At 38.1% G+C, this 17789-nt stretch overlaps 1 protein-coding gene across 3 annotated transcripts in view; it reads left to right on the forward strand.

The window, feature by feature from the left end:
- Positions 1–15797, forward strand: part of CFAP206 (cilia and flagella associated protein 206) — a 30922-nt gene extending 15125 nt beyond the window's left edge. For all 3 annotated transcript variants that reach the window (XM_045771966.2, XM_045771968.2, XM_045771967.2), the window contains 6 exons: positions 1486–1605; positions 2901–3099; positions 4784–4924; positions 8040–8233; positions 11885–12025; positions 15272–15797. In XM_045771966.2, the coding sequence (XP_045627922.2) occupies positions 1486–1605; positions 2901–3099; positions 4784–4924; positions 8040–8233; positions 11885–12025; positions 15272–15502 (1026 nt within the window). In that variant the 3' untranslated portion in view covers positions 15503–15797. The remainder of the gene's footprint in view (positions 1–1485; positions 1606–2900; positions 3100–4783; positions 4925–8039; positions 8234–11884; positions 12026–15271) is intronic.
- Positions 15798–17789: the final 1992 nt, after the last annotated feature.

A 17789-nucleotide genomic window follows, 5' to 3' on the forward strand; every position in this document is an offset into this window, starting at 1 on the left:
TTTGATAGGGATTGCACTGAATCTGTACATGATTTGGGTAGTATGGACATTTTCACAATATTAATTCTTCTACTCTGTGAACACAAAATATCTTTCTATTTATTTGTGAGGACCAACTGTACAACTAAAACCTCCACCTAGTTGTGAACGAGTTCTTTTAGATAAATGTAAACAGAGTGATTGTTTTAGGTCATCATGAGGAAAAATAAAAAAAACTTCTCCATGCCTCCTCTGTGAGTCCCTGAAAACATAGCTCCAGGGAGGAGTCTAGAGTATCTTCAGTTACAGGATTAAAGACGTTATGTGTTGAAGTTACTTTGAAGAGCAGATGCAGATTTATTTCTGTTTCTTGTTGCTGTTGCACAAATCTAAAGAGGCTTTAAGGACACCATTTTCATATTTGATTTCTAAAACAAAACTAACAAAGAAGGGGAAAAACTCTATGGGGTAGATGAGAACCTTAGTAGAAGGATAGAATTACATGGGGCATGAAGCAAGGGGAAGGGAGATGCTTAAAGAATAGTATGGGTAAAATTAAAACAGGATGCATGTTACATTTGTGAATAAAAAATTTTGTTAGTTGAAATACAGTAATATTTGCTCTTTTTATGAAGTAATTATTTGTCATTTAAAAATTGTTTAGTAAAGCATGTGGTTTGACTACAAGTATCTGAAGACTCAAATGCATTTTTTTTCTCTTCAAGTAACTCGCTCTTGCACTGTACTGATGAGCCCATACCACTGCCATTTCTGGTCACATCTCAGGCAGTAAATATAATGGGTGAGAGCTGGGCTCTGGCTTCCAACGGTCTGGGACGGAACCATGATTCTACCCTTCATTAAATTAAATTTAATGCCCATGTCCTTGGGCAATTTACTCACCTTTCAATATCTTTGTTTTCCTGTTTATACTCACCTCTTTTTTACACTTACAAGTATTTAATATGATGCTTAGCACACAGTAAGAATAAATGTTAGTAATTGTTTCAGAGTCAGCATTTAACACCTTATTTTCAGATTACTGTTGTCATATCGGAAATATATTGTTTTTCTTTCAGTGATGTGATTTTTAAGATTTTCTGCACCCTTGGATGTAATTTTTTAAAATCCTAGTATCAAAATAGTTTTCAGAGGAACACCTCACTAATTTTATTATTGAGGAGTGGGAGGATGACAGCAGAACAGAGCTGTGTCAGGGGGTCCACTTCTCAGGAAGGTAATTACACTGCATAGCAAAGAGAAAAAGAATTCCTTTGGGAAAAGTTAGAGCCATTGTATTTCAAAAGATTCATCCATCCAACAAATATTTCTGGAGCACCCTCCGTATGCCAGGACTGTTCTTGGTTTGGGGATCCCAGGCGGAATAGAATTTCTGCTTTCATTGTGCTTACCTTCAGGGGATGTAGGGAGCAAGTAGGGCTTAAAACACATGATTTTTGTAGTGCAGTTATAAAAATTTTACTGTAAATTCTGTTGTCTTCACAGTCAGATATAATTACCTGTGCTCAAGAAGTAGAAATGATGATAAAGCAGTTAGGAGCCCAACTGGAACTTTTAAAAATGATTGTAAAATCAAAGACAGCTGTCCCAACATCACAAGTCTTTGTAAGTATTTGCCATCAACTTTGACCTTGCGTAAGGGTGAGTATACCTTTGAGTCCTATACAATTGAATCAGAAGTAATTCTAATTGTATTTAATTACTGCAAATAGAATATTTGTTTTATGCAGGTTGATCGTGCTCTCCACGGTTATTCGTGGTAGTGGTAAGTCAGATGAGGGACTCCCCTTTGCAGGCAGTTGGTACTAGAGGAGATGCAGCTGTGTTTTGTAGTAGCCGTGGTATCGGTACAGGCTGTGGCAGCGGAGTGAATCTATAATGCAGCATTGGAAACGTGTTCACAGTGGCTGGTTAAAAATTGCCTTCAGCAAAGAAGTGGTGTAACTTGTGACCTTTATGAAGAGACAGAGGATAATTACTGTGTTTACCAGGCCTACACGTGTACAGATTTTTTGATTATCTGCACCATCTTACGGGCAAATCTGGTGGCCCCAAGGAGGTGTAAGATGTACGTGCAGTATTTTTTTTGATGTCATGTTAGTCACCACACAGCACATCATTAGTTTCTGATGTAGTGTTCCATGATTCATCGTTTGCTATAACACCCAGTGCACACCGTGCAACACGTGCCCTCCTTACTACCCGTCACTCAGCTAGCCCATCCCCCGCTCCCCTCCCCCCGGAAACCCTCAGTTTGTTTCCCGGAGTCCATAGTCTCTCATGGTTCATCTCCCTCTCTGATGCAGTATTTTTATAGAGCATTTTGAGGCTCTGATAGTTTTCTGTAACCATTCCTAATACTAGGTTTTAAAAACCAGGAAACAAAAGGCTAAGTTGTTTCGCTTATTAGTAGGGCCTGATTAATTTTTTTTTATCTTTGTTCTGTAAGTCAGTGACCTTTAATATGAATAAAAAACTTCAACTGAATAAAAAGCTTTCACTGAAGCTCACAAGATATACCCTAAGATGTATCTCTAGATTTTCCAGGTTCTTCTGAATCATGATTGAGTCAGATAAATCTAATAGTAATGAGTCATATTTAGCTTTTTTTTAAAAAAAGAAACTATTTCCCCTTGGCCTTTTGAGGCCAAGCATCCATAAATGTTTGCCTTTTTTGGGTAAATTTATGACAATCACTCCAAGATAAAATGCATTGAAATAAAATGCAAGTTTTTTTCTCATAAATTATGAGTCCAGTTGTTATGTAGATTTTATTGTTTAACCTCAGGAGGCTTTGACTTATCTTCAGGAAGAATTAATTTCTTTACGAACACGAATTTGTTAAGAATACAGTGATCTATAATTTTATTAGACAGTTACATTTGCTTTCTCTTCCTCAGCCCATCTTCATCGCACTTTCCAACCTGTGGACTAGCTTCCAGGATGAAACTGTTTTGATTAGTGTCCTCAGTAATTTAACAACTCACCTTGAACCATTCCTGGGTGCTCATGAACTACTCTTTCCTGAGAAAGTTATGCAGAATCTTCTTGATGGGCTGACTGTGAAAACTGACGTGTGTAGGGTGAAAGAACACCTGGGTAATAGAAATCATCCTTGACTTCCTCTTCCTCTTCAGATTGCCTCTAGAATAAAGTTCCTGTCTTGTTTTAAAATTTTCATGCTCGGGGCACTTGGCAGCCTCAGTCGGAGGAGCATGGGTCCCTGAATCTCAGGGTCGTGAGTTCGAGCCTCACGTTGGGTGTAGAGTTTACTTAAGAAAAAAGAAAAAGTGAAATTTTCATGCTCTATTTTCCTGATAAGGTATTCAGCATCTTTCTTGATTAAAAGAGTACTAATATTCACCAAGGAAATTCGGGAAACAGTAAGTATATCAACTGAGGACCTTACTATCCTGCAATAAACATGCTTAATGTTACTGTCAGTGTTTTAGTTGACAGTGGTGTTCCTTGCCTGTGTGTTTCTATTGTAGTCTCAATGATTTGATTATTGATTGATTCGTAGTAGAAAAGGGTATTAATCCTTGCCATATTGGTTGCAAGTAAAGCTCTATTTGTGGTATATCTTCCTCAGAGTCAGGCTGAAATTTGTAAATCAATGAATTTTATCCCTGTAAATTTGAGGTTATTTTAGACCCTTTAGGAGACGCATTGATTCTCATGGAAAGGCTGTCTTTATCAACAAACTGCTTTTTACTTTTTTGGTGTCTTCTATCTTAGTTACAGACAACTTGAAGTTCATGACAAGTACCAAAATAGAGTCTGGGTGTTGTTGCCTAAAACGGTTTTTCCAGAGAGTGAAATTAGATAAATGACTCTCTAAATTTCCTTTTCAAATTCGTGGAAAATAAAAATGAAGTGGTTATTTCCATTCTTAAACTATTAGAATAAAAAAAAAAACCCTGAAAGCTAAATTAGAGTGACTCAAAAGCATCCTTCCAGTTCACGTTTTTCCTACTCCTTTTATTTTATTAAAATAGCATATCTACACAGATACTACGTGAAGTTGAAAAATGAGGGTCACTTCGACAATAGATAGTTAACTCAACCATGTTGGCAAAACAATTTCCTTCTTAGGGTTAATGTGTTTCTCCCCATATGCCACAACTTTATATTCAATAGGAAACTACCACGTTACCGATCCCAGTGAACTGGGAGACCTAATATTCTTCTAAAATAATTTAATTAACACTTGCCACATGTCATCACTGTTTTGAGGCTTTCAGGCATATCAGGAAGAAAGAAGGAAGGTTTATTTTCCCCAACATTTGCATTCACTTCTAGCTGTGGCCACAGGGGGCATCTGTGGTATCTGGTGTTTTGATACAGAGCCCGAGCCCAGAAGCGTAGTAGGATTGCAAAAGCTAAGACCCTTGGGGATCAATATTTTATAAAATACGTGTTTTTGTTTGGAGAAAAAAAATTTAGGCAAAGTGTTTATCACATGTAAATAAGTAAACCAACCACCATTAGGAAGAACTTTTTAAAGTGTAAACAGCAAAAATTGTACACCTTGTTATCAAAAGTAAGTTACTGAGAGATATTTCCTTGAATCTTTCTGCTCAGAACATTCTCTGGTGTCTCACGAAGAATTGTCCTCGTATATGAGCACTTGGCCACCTAGTATGTTACGAAAAGCTCTGCTATCTTGAGTTGATCTATCTCTACTTTAGTCACAGAGCAGCCAGTCTTTTCTGCTCATTTCCTTGGGTTGTTTACTCTTCTCGTTGGTTAAAGTTTTTCTTGTCCTCCTCTTTCATTTTAGAAGATAGAGTACATCTGGTGGATTTCAGAAAACAAGAATGGCTTTTCCCAGAAACAACAGCAAATTTTGATAAGTTGTTAATTCAGTATCGGGGATTTTGTGCTTACACATTTGCTACAACAGATGGTCTTCTCCTTCCAGGTATATTGTTGGGAACAACCTTACTTGGACTTCCCCATTTTTCCTTTGAATAAAGCGCTACGTTGTCACTTACTCACTTTTGTTTTTTTTTTTTTTACTTATTCATTTTTTAAAATTTTATGGGATCTGAGACGCCTGGGTGGCTCAGTCAGTTAAGCGTCTGCCTTCAGCTCAGGTCATGATCCCAGGGTCCTGGGATCTAGTCCCGCATTGGGCTCCCTGCTCAGTGGGGAGCCTGATTTTCCCTCTGCCTGCTGCTCCCCCTGCTTGTGCCTTCTCTCTCTCTCTGTCAAATAGATAAATAAAATAAAATCTTTAAAAAATACTAATAATAATAAAAATTAAAAATAAATAAAATTTTATGGGATCTGATAGTGAGCTAGGAAAGGAGCCACAAAGATGATCCAGACCATCTTCATCTTCTCACAGAATAATCTGGTAGACTGATATAACCAAGAAATTATGCTACAAATGATAAGTGATGGAATGTGTATGTAATGAAATATGGATGCCACGGTATCATAAGAAGATGGATGACTCATATGCCCAATGAAGGATTCCAGAAATTCACATGGCATTACTAAAATATATCATCTTCCAAAGTAATTACTTGAAAGAGCAACACTAATTTGGCTGGTTATGTTTATTAAACAATATGCTGTCACTTCATGGTTATAGTCCATTAACATAAATCAGGATTTCTGGATAAGTCAGATCTAAGGAAATGGCTAGTATTTTATCAAGTGAAATCTCTCTATGTTGTATGTATTACAAAAGCTTCCCTAAAACAAAGAGTAAACCAGAAATTATTATCCAAGAATTGGAAATAAGTCAGGGGTAGAATGAAAAGAGTGACAACATTATTTATTTATTTATTTATTTATTTATTTATTTATTTATTTATGAGAGAGAGAGAGAGAGAGAGCACGAGCAGGGGGAGGGGCAGAGGGAGAAGCAGACTCCCCACTGAGCAGGGAGCCTGATGCGGGGCTCGATCCCAGGACCCTGAGATCATGACCCAAACCAAAGACAGTTGCTTAACCGACCGAACCACCCAGGCATCCCTGACAAAATTATTTCTAATTTACCTTACACCATTAACCTCTTCCTTGTGTTTGTTCTTTATTATTTCTTTTGTTATATTTCATAGTTGGTATTACTTTTTTATTAGAAAGAATTATTAGAATTGTGTGCGTATACAGGCTAGAGAACACACAAACGGACTCATTTTTTATGGTATTAGATTTTTCATAATGGGAGTAACAGAAGGTTTACCATAGGGAGCTAAGAGAACAGTATTCAGAGGCCCCGTGAGGATCACTGATACTGGGGAGGAAATAGTCGAGAGCCATGAAGAAGTAAAACATGACAGAATATAGATGGTTTCTTTCTTTCCTTTTCTTTTCTTATCTTCTTTTCTCTTTTCCTTTCCTTTCTCCTTACTTCCATCCATCCACCCATGCATCCCAAATAAGAAGGGAAGGGAGTCACGAGAGACACAAACACAGAGAATCATGGCCGTGGGGCCATGACAGGTAGCATGATGTAGTTGGAAAAGCTATGGGCTAAGATTCAGGAGAGCCTGGTTTCTCGTCTAGGTCTGTTTGGCCCTTTCCAGCTTCCACTAACTAGGATTCTAATAAAAAAAGAGAATTAGGAAATTAGAAGGGCTTGTGGGGCTCTTGAGTTTCAGAATCCTCTCTGAATACGCTAGTCCTAATTACTTTGTCTACCACATTGTTTCTATTTGCTACATTACTTTTCCGGGTAGCAGCCACCTGCACTGCCTCAGAGGAATTCTGTAGGACTTCCTTCCTTCTGTTCAGACTGCAGACTACATGGCTTAAATCCCAAGGTGACACTGTGCCTTACCAGTTAGGGTCCTTTTCAGATGACGTCACTGACTTCATTGCCAACCAATCTCCCTTGCTCACTACTCCAGCCCCACTGGCCTTCTTGCTCTTCGTGAACATTCCAAACACATTTTCACCTTCAGAACCTTTGCCGTGCTATTCGCTCTACTTGGAAAACTCTATCCCCCACGCAGCTACGTACCTTGCTCCTTCATTTCGTTCAGCCTTCCTAGATCACCCAATTTAAAGTATCAACCTCACCCTCTTTCTTTTACTATGTGTTTAGCTGGCTTTATGTCTAATTTTTTTTCCTGCAGTACTCTCTTGCCGATGGTGTATTTGTTGATTTACTGAGACCAGGAACTTTGTTTTCTTTTATATTCTTAGTGCCAGGAATAGGGCCAATAAATTTTGTTGAACAAGTGAAAAAATAAGTAAGACAGTATTACTATTTCTCACCAACTATGTGGATATTTAATAATCCATATTTCAGGGGCACCTGGGTGGCACAGCGGTTAAGCGTCTGCCTTCGGCTCAGGGCGTGATCCCGGCGTGATCGGATCTAGCCCCACATCAGGCTCTTCCACTATGAGCCTGGTTCTTCCTCTCCCACTCCCCCTGCTTGTGTTCCCTCTCTCGCTGGCTGTCTCTATCTCTGTCGAATAAATAAAATCTTTAAAAAAAATAATAATCCATATTTCATGTAGTATCTGTTCACAGTGGGAAATTCTCTCTAACATAGAAACTTGTATTGGGGGTGCCTGGCTGCCTCGATCAGTGGAGCATGCTCTTGATTTTGGGGTTGTGAGTTCAAACCCCATGTTGGATGTAGAGATTACTTAAAAATAAAAAATCTTAAAAAAAAAAAGAAGACGACGAAACCTATATTTTGGAAAAGATGTCCCATCTTTATAGTTTTTATAGAATTATTTTTAAAACAATGCTTGTAATAGTTTAGTTAAAGGAGATTTAAAAAAACCAGATGACAAGTGGTTCTCATAAAAGATTTTCAAACACCTTATATCTGGATAGTAAATTTTTATATAACCCATACTTTAAAATTAATTTAATATGAATTTCACATAAAATCTAATTTAATAAAATGTATAATTTAATAATGCAAATTGTACCATTTTAGCAAAATGAAAACGTACATCGTATGTTAAATACGCAGTATATAGGGGTTGGTTTTATGCATGTATTACAAACATAGAATCACTTAATATTTCATGCCTAATTCATTTCCTTTTCTTAATTTTCAGGAAATCCAGCAATTGGGATTTTGAAATATAAAGAAAAGTATTACACTTTCAATACCAGAGATGCTGCATATTTATTTGCAGAAAATCCTGAAAATTATATTGATTTAATTAGAGAAAAGGCCAAAAAAAATGCAGAATTAATTCAGCTCCTGGAACTTCATCAACAGTTTGAAACCCTCATTCCATATTCTCAGGTAAGCAGAGTCGGTATTTTAAGAATATATGAGTTTTAAAAGTATAGTTAATTAAAAAGTTAGACTTTGTTGTAGAATGGTTCCTAAGTGCAAGCAGAGACAGGATCCGAAGAGGGCCTTTAATGCTCTCAGAGATTCACCCCTGAAGAGGGACACTGATGAGATCCCTAAAGAATAATGAGAACAAGCTAAGGAGTCAAATTGATGAATGAGACTGGAAAACTCTGGAAGAGAAATACTACATTTAGATAAATAATTGAAACTGTAGTATTTCCTTATCTAAAATTAAAGGAGCTTAGCACAGATAACACAGGTGATAACTTAGAGCTGTCAGGTCTGTGTCTGTCTCGGCCCTGGCACCATACTGCTTTCATTACTATTGCTTTCTTTTTTTTTTTTTTATTTTTTATTTTATTTTATTTTTTTTATTTTTAAAGATTTTATTTATTTATTCAACAGAGATAGAGACAGCCAGTGAGAGAGGGAACACAAGCAGGGGGGGTGGGAGAGGAAAAAGCAGGCTCATAGCGGAAGAGCCTGATGTGGGGCTCGATCCCAGATCGCTGGGATCACGCCCTGAGCCGAAGGCAGGCGCTTAACCGCTGTGCCACCCAGGCGCCCCTCATTACTATTGCTTTCTAGTGTGTTTTATTACCTCATAGGGCAAGCTCTTTCCTCTCCCTTTTACTTTTTCAAAATTGTCTCAGATAGTCATGCATTAATCAAATAATTTATATATTTATTATATTGCATTGTCCCATCCATAAGAAGTACCCTTTACTTAGTTTTTTTTTAATAATTAGTAGTTTCATTAATTATGTCTTAATAAAACATATTGGTTTTAGTTATATTTTTTATTCTGCCTACTTCTAAAACTGTATGTGGTCCCCGCAGGGACTGGGAATGATGATAATAATACATGGTTTTCAGTATGAGGACACTTAGTATGGTGACACCTCCACTGAATGAACAATTCTCACACAGAATGGGTTTGTTTCTAGGCTCTCACTTGCGTTCCACTGGCCTAGGCTCTCCCAGTTTTATATTTTTTATTCTTTTGTGCTGTCTTTTCACAAATGACAGTTTTTCAATTTAATATGTATTTTATTAATCTTTTTTCTTTCCTGTCTTCAACATTTGTGTCTTGTTTAAGAAATCCTCAAGTATCATAGATCACAAAAATATTCTCCTACATCCTACATTGTTTTGCAAAAAAGATGGATTTACCTTTCACACCCAAGTCTTTAATTGACTTGGATTTGAATTTTGTGTCTAGGGGGAGGTGAAGATCTAATTTTAATTTTTTTCCATTTGAGTAGTGAATTGTCCCAGACCATTTGTTCAATACTCTGTCTCTTCCCCACATCTACAGTGTCTTATATGCACAGGCTTAATTTTTAGGCTATTTAATTTTTCAGTTTAAAAAAATTCCTGTACCTACACCTTACTAGAGCCTTATAATAAGTTTTGATACTTGTAGACTAAATTCCCCCAGCCTTTCCTCTCTAAAGAATCTTGGCTATACTTGACTCTTGACTTTCCATTATACATTTGAGAATTACATTGTCAAGTTCCATAAAAAACCTTGAAGGAATTAGAAACTTGCATGTCTATAGACAAGAATTATTTGGCTTTGCTACCATTTATTTATAACTTACAGACTTGTAAGATACCTCAAAGACAGTGAAAGACTAGAATCAGATCCTCAGAAAGGTGTGCTATATGTAGATAATGCATCGTTTCCCACTAAAGAACAATTTCTCCCCATTTATTTAGTCTTCTTTTTCTCTTTCTGTATCTTTAACTCCCAGCTCTTCTTCAGTGACCTTCATATTTCAAAGCTGTGGTCCTTATAATTATTTACTAGCCATTTCCTTGAATTGTGTAATATTGCTAATCATCTCGAAGCATGTTTTTATCTATCCAGCTTTATCATAACATCATTTTGAAGGCAAAAATTGTATTTTATGTTAAATGGTAGAGCAATCAGTGATTATCTGTTGCTTGATTTGGAATAAGAAGTTTGTTTTTTTTTTAAAGATTTTATTTATTTATCTGACAGAGATAGAGACAGCCAGCGAGAGGGGGAACACAAGCAGGGGGAGTGGGAGAGGAAGAAGCAGGCTCACAGCGGAGGAGCCTGATGTGGGGCTCGATCCCATAACGCCGGGATCACGCCCTGAGCCGAAGGCAGACGCTTAACCGCTGTGCCACCCAGGCGCCCCAAGAAGTTTTTTTTTTTAAGATCTTATTTTTTTTAAAGATTTCATTTATTTATTTGAGAGAGTGAGAGAAAGCATGAGTGGGGGGGAGAGGCAGATGGGGAGGGAGAGGCAGACTCCCTGATGAGCAGGGAGCCTGATGTGGGGCTTGATCCAGGACCCTGTGGTCATGACCCGAGCTGAAGGCAGATGCTTAATTGACTGAGCCACCCAGGCACCCCTTGGAGTAAGAAGTTAATCTTGAATAGATAAAGGAGATGTGGTTATATATATATAACATATAATATATATAATGGAATATTACTCATCCATAAAACAAGGAAATCTTGCCATTGCAACAACATGGTTGGATCAAGAGGATATAATGCTAAGTGAAATAAGTCACTCAGAGAAAGACAAATGATTTCATTCATGTGTCGAGTTTAAGAGACAAAAACAAATGGACAAAGAAAAAGAGACAGACTCTTAAATATAGAGCACACACTGGTGGTTATCAGAGGAGAGGTGGGTGGGGGGATGGGTGAAATAGGTGAAGGGGCTCAAGAGTGCACTTATGGTGATGAGCCCTGAGTCATGTACAAAATTGTTGAGTCACTGTGTTGTACACCTGAAACTAATATGACACTGCTAGTTATACTAGATACAAAAAGAGAGAAGCTGTCTTCTCTCCCTTCTCTTCACTATGATCTGAGTTCCTTAAACTTCTACCACCCTCTCCAGCAATTTCATATCCAGCACAATCCTATCTTGTTTAGCCTGGAGTTAATGTTTAATATTTTAATAGTGAGGTTGTGAGTGCTGCAGCAGAAAATCAAAGTATCCAATTAAACAAAACCACCTTGGATAATATGCCGTGTATGCACAGTCTGGGTTTAAGATATATCTTAGGGGCTTCTGGCCAGCTTAGTCGGTAGAACACGCGACTCTCTTCTCGGCATCATGAGGTCAAGCCTCACCTTGGGTGTAGAGATGATAAATAAGTGAACTTTAAAAATCCCATCATCCACTATCATTAAAAAAAGATATATCCTAAAGATGTTTTGGTACTTTAAACAAACGTGATTCGTATTCAATATTTAATGGTTATTTTAAACTTCTGTCAGTTTTCAACAAAGTATTCACTTATGCTACCAAATGTGAGAGGGGCATTTGACTTAGGAATGAGTGATGTTATGTTTTCCCCTTCCAAAATATACCTCCCATATTAAGTTCACAAAGTCATGTACAAAGAAAGCCATAAAGCCCAGGAAAGCTACCACATTTATCTCACTACTACAAGCTTATTTTCTCTGCTGTCTTTATGAGTATATTCCATGTTCAAAAATTCTTGTTTTTCTAACATTTTTGTCAGTTTAGCTAACTATTTTTAGTTACCCTAAATAATGCTTATTTTTAATAAGTACTAATTATAAAAACTTCATTTCTTTAGATGAAGGATGTTGACAAACATATAAAACCAATTACAAAGTGTGAAAGTAGCACACAGACGGATACGCACATATTGCCACCAACAATTGTGAGAGCATATGAGTGGAACGAATGGGAATTAAGAAGAAAAGCTATAAAATTGGTTTGTAACAATGTTTTCTAAAATTATTTGTAGGTTGGGGATTTTTTTTCTTTAGCTAAGATAGCAGAAGAGATGATTTTTTGTATATATGTTACATTCAGCCGCATATGAAAACAGAATTAGTCCCGCAAGTCACAGGTCCAAGGCATAGGACGAAAAGGGACAGTTTTGGTCTGGGCAGGGTGGGTCTCTCAAAGGCGGTTGTTGTGATTGGATGGCAAAGGATGTTCTAGATCCACTGAATCAAGTTCTAGAAAGTCGGCATGCAGCTCAACAATTTGTACCAGCGTCTCTGGCCTCTGGCATTCCTCCCGTTTGCTCCTGTGGCTTCCATGGGTGTACAAGCTGGCTGTTGACTTGGATCTTGGCCTCATCTTTCTCGCTTCTGCCTCCATGTCACTTCTCCCTCCACTTGGCTCCCTTGGTGTGGGGGTTTCCAAGAAGATGGCACTAAGGCCGAGAGCTATAGGTTGGGGGAACTTTAATGTATTGTTACACAGAGACTTAGTAATTTAAATTATTTATATAAACTAATAAGTTATATGCAGAGTTCTTTGCATATTAATTTGCCAGCTTTACCTTGTAAGATTGTCTTCTAATTTTAAGCATATACGGAAGAATGAAACCATATTCTCAAATTATACCATCCAGTAACTAGAACAATGGTAGTTGCTCGCTCTCTCTTTCTATATCCATCTATTGTGATACTCTGTGAGGTTCTAGTATTTAAAGCACTCTCAGCTTCCTCTAATCATTGAAAGTATACCCTTTTTTGGATTTTTTTTTTTTTTTTGAGGAGCAGGATATTACCTCTGTGATATCCCAGATAGTGTCCCCTCTTGTTGTCAACATCTTCTCTACAGTCACTGAGCTCTCTTGTCCTTCTGATTCTCAGTCACTTTAATCATAAGAGGTGCTTGTCCTCACAGCATGACTTTGAAACTCTCATCCGTCTCTGACTCAGTGGAATTCCTCCCCCTCACTCTTTTTACAGTACCTCGTCGTTTTAAACAAGTATTTAGAGTATGAAAGAAATAAACTCTTTAATATTTTCAGCCTTTTCTTAGTATATTTTGTCCATCTCTTCAACTGAAATCAGGTATGGAAATAAACAAAGTCTACCCAAACAAGAACAGAGGCTATTTATTCAAAGTTTGCTACAACAAGGGAGTCAATCACCATCAGTTGTAGTTGGCAGAAACGCCAAAGCAGGCAGGAGAAGTGGGAGAGCTTGATAGTGAAAGAAAGGGGAAGGTGTCAGGCATTTTCTGATTGGAGGTTGTTGACATGGGGAAGCTGGAGGTAGGCTAACTCAAAGTGGGGGATCTTATGTGATTGGTTTGGTGGGCCTCATTGGCTTTCTCTGGTTGGTCCTTAGTTGAAAGGTGGGGGCAGCAGAAAAATAGGGAAGCTGACCAACTCCTGCTTGTTCTGGGCTGATAGCTACGGCTACAGATGTTGTGGGTCAGAGTTCTATTGTCATTAATGTCTAGTCTTTGTCCGTTTGTATATTCAGTGTTTCATAGCCTTTTCACCAACCTTGATATTTTTCTTGCCACCCTTTCTGGTGGCAGCTTTTCAACCCCTTGATTTCCTGGGATGAGGAAGGATTAGCTTCCTGGTATATCTTCCACATCCTTTTGTTCCATTACCATTCCTATCAGTTACTCTTCTGTAGTTCATGAAGCTCCATCCCCATGTTCTTTTCTGTTATCTACTAAACTCACTCGAGCCCGTCGGATGGATATACACTAGGTAACAGAGCTGTCACTACTTTGTTCTTCTGAAGCCAGTCGTCTAGCAAGTAACACTGATACGCTAAAAATAGGTCAGTACCTTTTGGTCAGTGGTATAACAGAAGTGAAATAAAAGTTGACTGAGGTATAAATAGGTAAAGGAGAAGAGGGGAATGTTGGCTGGACAGGATATGAGAGGTAGAGGTGCCAACATAGGTCTGGACGGGAAATGTTCAGAGAATGGAGTATTCGGTGGGGCTGCGCTGCATATTGACTGACCCCTCTCTTCTCATTCCTCAACCTCCACTTCATTCTGATTCCCGCCAGAGACCCAGTTATCCTCTAGAGTTGCATCATGTTGAATGCCAGCTCCCCATGTATTACTGGTGCGACCTGCCGATAGGACAGAACTGAGCGTATTGCTTAAAGCTGTCGGAGGAACCAGCACCTCATTAGAGCCTTGGCAGTCTCTTGGGGGGGGGACAGCAAGGCCAGAACTGACTGAGAATGCCAAGTATGGTGCGAGGCAGGCCTTTGAGTGCCAAGGGTAGGTCAGGGGATGGGATGAAGGCTGGAACTGGCTTGGGTAAAGATCATGAAAAAGGAGCCCAGCACTGATGGTAAAGATTAATGGGGCAGGGGTACAAAGAATGTTAGGGCTTAGTCTCTGTGTCGATGCTCAGGACTGAAGGTGCGTCTTTGAGGATGTTCTGTAGTGAACAGTCAAGTTATTTGCTTTTGTAGGGGTCTCTCGGAATGGTCAAATCATGGTAACGAGGATAACGGAATAGCGAAGTCGTATTAATGTAGACAATAAACTCAGTGTGCGGGAAGTAGTTTCAGTTCTCACTCATCCACAGTGTCTCAAAATCTGGAATGTTTCCTCTCATTCCAGGTCTCTACTTTTTAACTCACAGGCTCTAATGCTTCTGAGTTTTTTTCTTAGAGTTCCTTATTACTTCAGTAAATTCTAGTCTCCTTTTTATAAACACCTCTTTGCTTCCCAGCCTGAGTAATCTGTTTAACTTCATGTTTACTAGTAATCCATAAAAAGAGCAAGCAAGATGTAGGATACTGTAAAATATCACCTGAAGACATCAGAACTTTTTATATTAAAAGTCTTGGGTGAAGTCCATTTAAAAAAGACAAAGGAAATCTTAGATTTTTGTCTTTTAAAACAATAAACCAAGTATGGTGGGAAAATCCAAATGGTATGAATCTCAAAATATAATAATAAAGGGATTAGAAGAATATATTAATAAATAATTGAGCTTGCTGTTAAGTTTGAATCTGTATGTTCTTTCTTTGGGTCCTTTTTTAACCTTTTATGTATTTTCCTACATCTTGGCAAGGATATTTATTATGTTCTAGTTTTTCTAACGTTTTAATGTTTTGTAGAAAAATGCTGTGTTGTAGGGCTAATTTCTTTGTAGATTGAGAAAAAAAATTAGGCTGATATTATTTGTTCTTTAGAGATGGGTTAATTCCCGTGTATTCTCTTTCTTTTTAGGCCAATTTGCGTCGGAAAGCTACTCACTCAGTACAAACTGATCTCAGTCACATGAGAAGAGAAAATTGTTCACAGGTGTACCCACCCAAGGACGCTAGCACGCAGTCTAAGAGAGAAGGCGGCAGCCGGGTGCCCAGGCCCCAGATTTACATAGCTGGTCTCTGTGGGGGACAGGGTAAAGTCACCTCTGGGGTCAAGGTGAACTTAACTAGAGCTGTTGATGAGACCTAGTTAGAGACTGAATTTTTGAAGTAGATCTCACCAAGTTATGAGTAGTGGCAAATATTGACAAGTATCTTTGCATCCCTGACAATTAGTTAATTTTGTGGGGCTGTCACATTCATGGGTTGTGTGAATGTTTTCTGGATTCTCATGTATATTTACTGTCAACCTGCTACAAAAAACTAAAAGTTGTTCTCTAGAAAACATTTTGTATTCTATTAAAATTGAAAAGTAAAACTCTGTCCACTCAGCTTTTATTTGTCAGAAAAAGTTTGGCAGCATTAAAGGCTGAAATTATCATGCTCTTTAGATATTAATATATTTATAAGATTATGACTGAAATAGAAGCTTATTTATTTCTAAAATCATATTTAATGTTAAATATTAATATTTTAAAGTCTAGTCAATCTTTTCAGCCTCATTAGCTATTAAATGTTAACATAGATTAAACTGATATATAATAAGACCTCATTAATTTGGAATAATTAGAGCAGAGGTCCACATGAATTTTAAAAATCTGGAAATTTGACGTCAAACCTGGATTTCTGGCCCCTTGAAAAAGAATCAGAGTATCTGGCAGTCCTTGGCTAGCATTCCCGTGAGTAGTAGCTGCGCTCTTCCATAAGACAGGCACTTCCAGCCCCCGTTGCTGCTGCCTTTATCTGCCTCATCCCCATTGGCGGTTGTATTCAGGGCCCATGTGAATTACTGATAGCTGAATTGTAGAGCTGTAGTTTTATTATTGTCTCAACATACTTCTAACACCAGCTCCGAGAAAATAAAGACTCCCAGGAGGAGGGACTGTGAAATATGCTTTAATGACGGGGGATCATTTATATTTAGTGCATTTTTTCCTGCCTTGGTGACTTTTATTAAGGTGTTTATATAATTTTTTTTCTATGTAGGTTAAATGTTATTTATAATATGAATATGTTTCAAAATCCATTTTCTACATATATCATACAGGTAAACTTCAAACAGACCTACTTCTCAGTGCTTATGATTTTCATACCTGTAGTTTAAAAATGATGTTAAAGATAGGCTGGCTGGCTGTTGAGGCAAGGCCTGGGGTGAGGGGTGGGGGCAGGGATCTATCCTTGAAGGAGGTGGGATGGTGAGAGCCAACACTCAACTTTACAACATCAGCTTTTTTATTTTATCTGTTCTGTCAACCTCATTCAATTCTGCAGGATTTTTAAACACAGAAAAGAATGGCTGGGAAGTCATAATGCGGGATTATCAAGCTAAGGCTGAAAATAAAATTTCCAAATAATAAAAATACTAAACCCAGTTTGAAAAGCTACATTTGATATCGGAAAGTTGCCTGCTAAGTACAACGGACCAGAATAAAGGGAGCTAGACCAGATGGTGCTTTCGTAGGATCTTACCATCTACCCGAGCCCCGGGGCTCTCTAAAGATTCCCAACCACATGCTGGACCCTGAGTCAGACAGTGACCCATGTTTCAACAGGTTGCAGGCCAAATTTATCTTCTCGGACAGACTTGTTTCTCCCTCTGAATTTACTTCTGTGGTCAAAAGCACCACCATCTACTCAGTAGTGGACATTAAAAACTTCTTGACTGCCTTTCTCTCACAGCCCCTACATTTAATAAGTCATCAAGCGCTGTTGATTTGGTTTGAATTGTCTGTGTCCTTCTGTTTTCACCACCACTGCTATTGTTAGAACTTAGCTCTATTACCTGGTTCATTGGCATAATGTTTCTAACACATAAATCTGATCACTGTCACCCTGTCCCCTTTCCCCAGCTTTTACTTCCCTCACCTAAACACCTACCAAGACTCATTTCTGTTACCTAGGGGATAATGGAAAAACTCCTTTACATATTATGTAAGACTTTCCAGAATATATCCATTTGTCTTCCAGTTTCATTTCCTGCCCCTCTCTTGCTCTCTCCGTACACTGTACATATTAGGCAGGTTGAGCCAGACCTTCAGATATGTCATCAGCTTTAATGCCACCACCGTCTGCTCTTGCTTTTCATTGTCACCTGGAGCGGATTCCACAGACACCCTCATGAGATTATATTTGTCCTCAAACAGCCTGATCAGATTTTACCTTTTCCGTGAAGGTTTTCTTCATCACTTTTGGAAGAATTAATTGCTTCTTCCTTTGAATTTTCACTAGATTTTATTTATACCCTTAGTGTAGTACTTAAAGTCAATAGGTATACATGTGGTCGTCCGTTTTCTCCCTGTTAGATTGTGAATTTCTTGAGATTCGGACTGTGTTCTAGCTATTTTTATACCCCTGGCATTTGTATAGTATGTTGTTGG

This window comes from Ursus americanus, chromosome 11, assembly GCF_024610735.1.
Source record: "Ursus americanus isolate L20-20 chromosome 11, mUrsAme1.1.p, whole genome shotgun sequence".
NCBI classification, from domain to species: Eukaryota; Metazoa; Chordata; class Mammalia; order Carnivora; family Ursidae; genus Ursus; species Ursus americanus.